Source organism: Alosa alosa, chromosome 4, assembly GCF_017589495.1.
Source record: "Alosa alosa isolate M-15738 ecotype Scorff River chromosome 4, AALO_Geno_1.1, whole genome shotgun sequence".
NCBI lineage: Eukaryota > Metazoa > Chordata > Actinopteri > Clupeiformes > Clupeidae > Alosa > Alosa alosa.
The window spans coordinates 21,238,002-21,245,086 of record NC_063192.1 but is presented as its reverse complement, the minus strand read 5'-3'; the positions used below and the strand labels follow the sequence as shown (position 1 = coordinate 21,245,086).

The 7,085-nt window shown below is 40.6% G+C and overlaps 1 protein-coding gene across 1 annotated transcript; it reads right to left on the bottom strand.

Annotated features, from left to right (window-relative positions):
• Nucleotides 1-1,527: 1,527 nt before the first annotated feature.
• On the bottom strand, nucleotides 1,528-6,776 carry LOC125293015 (E3 ubiquitin/ISG15 ligase TRIM25-like). The gene is made up of 8 exons (XM_048240620.1): nucleotides 5,747-6,776; nucleotides 5,200-5,295; nucleotides 4,882-5,115; nucleotides 4,454-4,622; nucleotides 3,932-3,971; nucleotides 3,664-3,785; nucleotides 2,811-2,879; nucleotides 1,528-2,544 (listed from the first exon to the last, which is right to left on the bottom strand). The coding sequence occupies exons 1-8, from the start codon at nucleotides 6,410-6,412 to the stop codon at nucleotides 2,000-2,002; spliced, it is 1,941 nt and encodes a 646-aa protein (XP_048096577.1). The 5' UTR covers nucleotides 6,413-6,776; the 3' UTR covers nucleotides 1,528-1,999.
• Nucleotides 6,777-7,085: the final 309 nt, after the last annotated feature.

The window sequence follows — 7,085 nt, the reverse complement described above, 5'->3', positions numbered from 1 at the left end:
ATATCACAAAAAAAACTCAATACATTCAGTTATTTCTGATTAAATATGTTTTATTGATCATATATATGTATAATATTTTATACAATTATAAAGTGCTATTCATAGGGCCTACATTACAATCCGAACAATTACATACATCCTAAGGTAAAGTTACACATATTAAAGTTATACATATCGCCTGTGTCTATAGCTTGAAACTATGACAAGACTATCACATCGAAAACATGACATGATGTGCACTGTATTGGTCTGTATCTAGTCTACTGATCCACTAGAAACTTGATATTTGATTCAATAATCATGCATGTTCTTTAATTCCCATCATTAAAAGGTTTGCACTGAATAGAATTATTTTTAATTTAATGCCTTTTAAAAGATCTTCTGGGAAAATGCCCAGCCCTCCCATTAAAGCATAATTCATTTGGTCTACAGAACAGATTGTTAGTGTGTTAAAAGACTGCTAAATCTGCATTTGGTAAAAATTAGCATAGTTCAGCCACGCCTTTGCCCAACCAGGAAGGGAACGCCCCCAACGCTCAGCCCAGGTAACTCAAGACAAAAGAAACACGTGATTAGTAACAAACAACTTATATAACCTTACAAAATGTGTGCCAAAATGTGTAAAAGTACAAAACCCATAAATAAAACAATGTAAGGCTAAAGTACAAAAACTAATAAAGTAAATAAATGAAACAAAAATGTCCCCGAGAGTTATTTGAATAGAATAGCACATGTGACTGTAAACAATAAAATGTGCAGCAAATTCATGGACTTACAAACTGTACCAAAAGAAACTAATAATGTGCATTTGTAGAGTGAGGGCTTGTGTTACCATGTGTGGCTGTGGCCATCACAAGCTGACTCATCAATGCTTAAGGTCTTGCCCATGGTGTTAAATTAACAAATGGTTTCTGTATACCAATTATGACCGTTGCTAGCTAGCGTAGGAGTCATATAGGGATTGTCAACGTTTTTTGTTTTTTTTTCGTCATCAACTTCCTGAATCTTTGGTCAACACCGGGGCACATGAAACTTGGTGGGCATGTAGCCCCACTAGACTTTTACAGAAACTTTTTGTTTGGTCCCTAAACAAAATAGAGCTCAACATGCTATAGAGCTCAACAGTCCCGCCCCTCCTCTGAGAGAGTTTAGTTTCCAGAAGTAAGTTTCCCATTCATTACTTAAATTGACATCTGGAAAAATCCATATATAAAGAGTTTTAGACCCTGACTTACAGTACAGGCCAAAAGTTTGGACACACCTTCTCATTTCAATGCGTTTTCTTTATTTTCATGACTATTTACATTGTAGATTCTCACTGAAGGCATCAAAACCATGAATGAATGCAAAGTTAATTGGCCCATGATGAGAATTTGTCAAGTTATGGCTTGCTGAATATGGTATTAAATAAAAAAAAATAGCAACTTTAAAGAAACTAGAATATAAGATTTTCAGTTAAGTTTTTTGTTAAGTACATAATTCCACATGTGTTCATTAATAGTTTTGATGAATCTACAATGTAAATAGTCATCAAAAAATAAAGGAAACGCATTGAATGAGAAGGTGTCTCCAAACTTTTGGCCTGTACTGTAGGTTGACCAGCTATGACGTGACTCGTGAATCATACATTTCACGTCGAGCAAAAAAACTGACAGAAAAAAGAAAAAAGGAAAAGGTACAAGACTGTGTACACATTTTAATTTCCGAGAGAAGGAACTACTCATCCCATGAGCCTTTTCGAACTTACACATTTCGAACATCTGCAGCCTAACGATAGTTTAATATGCTTCTATTTTAATCTCACACAAGAAGATGACTAACTAAAGTCATCTTAAAATAAAGATAAATTGACAAGCGTGATTTATTTTCGCAGAGAGGATGTACAGGACTGAGCAGTTGTCATATTTGGTACCGCTATGCGGTACATCTAGTTATTAAATTAGTTTGAGCTTGACATAGGAATTTGCACTTTGTCCATAATTTAAATTGGAGATCAATCTTAGGAGGTCAGCTTACACAGCGAGATGGAACAGCCGGCAGAGAAGATCCAAAAGGCCGGGTAGACCGTCTCCTTGAATGGGAACACGAAGGTGTACAAGGGGAAGGCACGGTCGGCCACCGCGTAGAACGTGGCGGAGCCACCATCGCAGTCGAGCAGCACACCCACATGGGAGGGGCCAGGGACGCCCAGCACCGTTTCCACGGCATCATGCCACGCCGACAGCTTGTCATTGAACCACTCTATACACCAGGAGGCGCTGTTGAGACCCAGGCGGCTGCCGGGGCCCCTGCGGTCGATGGAGCCATAGGCCAGGCCGAGCCCCAGGCCCAGGCCGCAGGACTTGGTCCTGCTGATCTTCACCTCCCAGTAGTGGTGGCCCTGCAGGAAACCCTGCGAGCACAGCACCTGTGAGCAGACGACGAAGCGCTTGGGCCCGTCGGGGTAGTGGCGCGGCTCCTCGGCCATCGATGCCTTGGTGAAGTCGTCGGTGAGGACGATGCGCTTGTGGGCCGTCCAGGGGTCCAGCTTGAGGACTGTGCTGACTGCAGAGCAAGTGACAGACACAAGACAGGAGGATTGCAGATGTGCACACTGGAAAGCTGCACAGTTGTTCTCACTATATACTTTCTACTTGTCAGCATGGACGTCCACACATACACCCTCATAGACCCTCACAGACTCATGGACGTTAGTGGGAGTACAGTCACATACAGTGCCTTCTGAAGCTAACGCCTGCTCCCCCCTGCCACTTTCTACGATCCAAATAGTTAAGCCAATTGTATGTTATGGAAAAAAATCTAAAACTTACATTTTAGTAGGTCACTCCTTTTCACGGCAGTGGAGATGTCACGAGGAATACTGACATTGTGAGCTCCTGCTGGAAAGGGTAACAAAGCAGTCACAATCTCCAATTTATGAAGCTTTATAATTGTCTGTAAAGTGAACTACACACAGTCAGGGTAAAAGAACACATCAAGTGATTTTATACAACATTTTTTCCAGTTGGTTTTTAGTGATAAGCTTGTGTGAAAATTACTTTTTGCTCAGAATTCAACTGAGAGTTGAACTGAGCTATATGATAAAAAAGCTGTTTAATTAATGGAAGGAATGGACAACTTTACAACTCTCTAACATTTCACACTCTGTAAAGTCTGTTGTGTGTTTCTTTAGCAATATAGGTTATTCCAGCTAAACTGGTTCAACCCTATGCCCAGGAAAAGACAACAGAGACTTAATCCATCTGAAATGTGTGAAAGTGAAAGCAGGAGTGGAAGAGCTGTTACATTCCCTGAAACAAGGCAACAGACAATTGGTTTTACAGATGAAATTGCCTTGTAGGGTGAATTGACTAAAAAGATTTCATTGCACAAATGGTCCCATGTTGTCACATCACACGACACCCACAGAAATTTAGCTGCGGATTTAGGGTAAAAGGGTTGGAAAACTGCACTCTCCAACGAGTGTCTAAAAGTTTGGGCTTTTCCTGTTTCGCAGGTGTGGGGTTAATCCAGACACACTCAGATTAGTTCTTACTTGCATTATGCATTATGGTTCGTTTTAGTGACCATTTGTTTCTAACTTTTTGCTATTTCTTTTTTTTTTTTAAAAAAGTCACTCTTAAATATCTCCACTTGAGTCAGTTGTGGACACATGATACAAACCTTTGTTTAGACTACACTGTTCAGAGGAGAGTTCTGCATTGGAGAGGTTAAAAATTGGGTGTTGTTGGTTCGGTGTTCCCCCCTCTCCAGTTGTCGCGTCTTCATTCCCCTTCCTACGGGCGCTTCATTACCGGGTGGACGCTTAAAGTTGGATCCTCACGTTGGCCTGCAGTGTGTACAAATAAAAGTTCTGTGAAAAACAGCTATCTAGGTAAAACTTCAATGGCATAAAAATATTTCAATGGCAGCTCTAGATTTACACTAAAACCTTGTCCTGTCGACAAGGTTATAAAATATCCCAATGCACTCTTAAAACAAATGTGTTGAAAATAACACAACTTGTGTTGTTTTTTTAACACATCTCTATGTCCAGATAGGGACAACACAGTTTGTGTTGTTTCTAACACATTCGCTTTAAGAGTGTGGCTGTATTGTTCACCAGGGGACAAAATCGATGTTTGGTTCAGAGTTTGCATAAAATCTTTTCACTTCTATTTTGATCTTAGAAGTATTTCAGTTTGATCAATTTATAACATGTTAAAGGAATTATCCGGAGTAAAATGCACTTTAGATCGATTTACGGATGATTGGGAGTACTCCGTTTAAAAACATAGTCCAGTATTTCTTTTGAAATTGAAATGAAGTTGTATGGACTGGACTATGTTTTTTTTTTTTTTTTTTAAAAACAGGCACAGGAGTGATTACGGGCATGCAGAATATGGTGTCAACTGCTGTGGACATCAACAGTAAACATTTATGCACACACACACACACACACACACACACACACCTGGTTTAAGAAGTGAAAATCGGTTTTCTGCTGATAGAGTCAGGATTTTGCTCAGTAGCTCCTTCATAGCGACAGCGGAGGAGTGGTAAGCCATCAAAGCCTTGGACTCCATGTTCACATGGGGGCAGTAGGGGTCAAATATAGCACTGGAGGCCAGTTGTGTTGAAGCCTGTCAAACAGGGACAGGAGTGCATTGAAGAGAGAGAGACAAAAAATCAGGGAAAATTCTGTTTACAGTTGCATTTCTAGTTACATTTCTTACATTTTAACATCACTGCTCTCAGACCGTGGAAGGCCAACATGTCACTTCTTATAATCAGCTCTAAATACCAGTCTATAAGTATGAACACAATAATATAGGATTATAGAATTTCTTGACTACATATCATAACTGTATATTTTTTCCCTTTTGAAGCTACACCATATACCTGCAAGAAAGACAATGAATCTGCTCTTGACAGAAGGCTGTTGAGCTCCATTTTGACTGCAGACATCTTCTCCACATTCTGACCAAACTTCTTGATGAGAGACTGAATCCTGGTCTGACCACTCTCCAAGTCCTTGTCCACAGCTTTCAAGGCATCCTGCTCCTCCTTGTCAATCAGATGCCTTATGAACTGATACTCTGTGCTCATCATCTTCTTTCGGGCAGAAGCATCATCCTAGACACACACACATGCAAAAACAATTACGCTTTTTTTTCTAGGGGATGGATTCTGAGTCCGAACTTTTGAAAAAACACTTACCTGTAATTGCAACTGCTGCTCCGTAATTTGAGCCATCACAAGGCTGTTCTTATCAATCTTTCTATCCAGCACACGTAACATATCCGTCATTTTAGACTATGAATGCAAAGAGAAACACAACTTTAATGTTGATCATTATGTGGCTCACATGGGTTTTGGTGTGGTGTGGGCTTGCAACAAAATGAAGTGAGCATGTTGAACATCTTGCTGATGTATTGCTATTTTCAGTGGTGTAGTACCCTACTTAGGTTAGTGGCCATTACATTAGTATGTCTAAGTTGAATGCAACTATGTACTAAACAACATATGACTCTTCACTCTTGTAAACTATATGAAGCATGACACTGAAGTCATTAAGTCTGCATCATGGAGTCCTATTTCCCTTTAATGCTTTGTTGCCTTACAGCTTTCAACTACTACAAATGTAATAGTCTGGGTGAACCCAGACGAACCTCTTAGAAAATTTGCTCTGCAGGTTAGTCTGGGTTCAACCCAGGCTAAATGTAAGGTATAATCTTTTCCGAGAGTTGAAATAAAGTTCACAGACCTCTTTCTTTGCCCGTCTCTCTTGTGGTGTGGTGTACTCGCAGTCTCGATGAAACTGCTGCAGACAAATGGCGCAAATACAGCAGTCATGTTTCTGGCAGAAAAACTCCATGATCTTGTTGTGATCCTGGCAAATCTTCCCCCTGAGGTCTCCTAGCGGATTGGTCAGTTGGTGCGGGCGGAAAATAGGGTTTTCCATGTGCGGTCTGATGTGTTCTTCACAGAAAGAGGCCATGCACGTAAGGCAAGTTTTAAATGCTTTAGCCGTCATACATGTATCACATTTGATAACCTCTATTTCCTCCGTCTTGGCTAATGCATAGTCTGATCCCAATGGTGATGCCTTCTTTTTGAAAGTCTCAACAACGGCGCTGAGTACCGTGTTTTTCTTCAGCTCGGGTTTACTTGGGTAAAGGTGTCTGCACTGGGGGCAGAACAGGATAAAACTCTCTTTCCAGCTCTCATCCAAGCAGCCTTGGCAGAAGTTATGACCACAGGGTAGTGTAACGGGGTTCTCAAAAGTATTCAAGCAGATGCTGCATGTGAGCTCAGCCTCTAGACTGAGTAGTGATAGCATATCATCAGCCATTGTGTGTGCGTTGTCCGGTTGTGTGCGCCTGACCACTGCCTGCGCATGGAGAGAAACGAAACTTATGAGAAGGAGCATAGGCTATGTGGCTACGGAACCAAATGGTGAAGGCTTATTTGGAGACAAATAGGACATAAACCTGGCACTATGATTTAACACGACTGAAAATAATTGCATTATTAAACGAACGAGTTAGAGATAGATAAGATAGCAAAATTAGAGTCACGGACGGCCAACATAAAATCAAGTTTAAGATAAATGTTGAATACGACATATTTGCTAAATAAATTGATGTTTCTACACATATGGAACATAACCCAATTAATATTTTATGTTTGATTAACTTATATAGCGAAGCTGTAAGCCAAACGTAGCCTGGGCAAATTAGTCTCAGACCTTGAGCTGCAGCGAGTGAACGCTCCCTGAAGGCAGTAGGCTGTCAGCTGAGTGAAGCCAAGAAATATTAATCTCAACTCAGGGAGTGTCTGCTGCTATAACCCACTTCTGTGCAATAAGGACATATTGACACACCCACACATGAAGTGACATATTACTGGAAAGGATCATGACTCAACAACAGCCTTGTTTTCAACATGGTCAAACCCTTTGAGCCTGTGTATGGCACCTACTGTAATTTTGGGCAAATGTGCAATATAATCCAAATTATGTGCAAGCATTAGGCCTATCATTAAAAAATAATAATCAATAAATACCACAAGTAGGGTGACCACCTGCTAATAAGCCCAAGGGG

Bases quoted from the DNA above. Each gene is read 5' to 3' on its own strand.
- LOC125293015 (XM_048240620.1), bottom strand. From the start codon at position 6,412: ATGCTCCTTCTCATAAGTTTCGTTTCTCTCCATGCGCAGGCAGTGGTC. The intron at 5,116-5,199 runs GTAAGTGTTTTT...GTGTGTGTCTAG, and splicing joins AGCAGCAGTTGCAATTACAG to GATGATGCTTCTGCCCGAAA. The intron at 4,623-4,881 runs GTATATGGTGTA...CCTGTTTGACAG, and splicing joins ATTCATTGTCTTTCTTGCAG to GCTTCAACACAACTGGCCTC.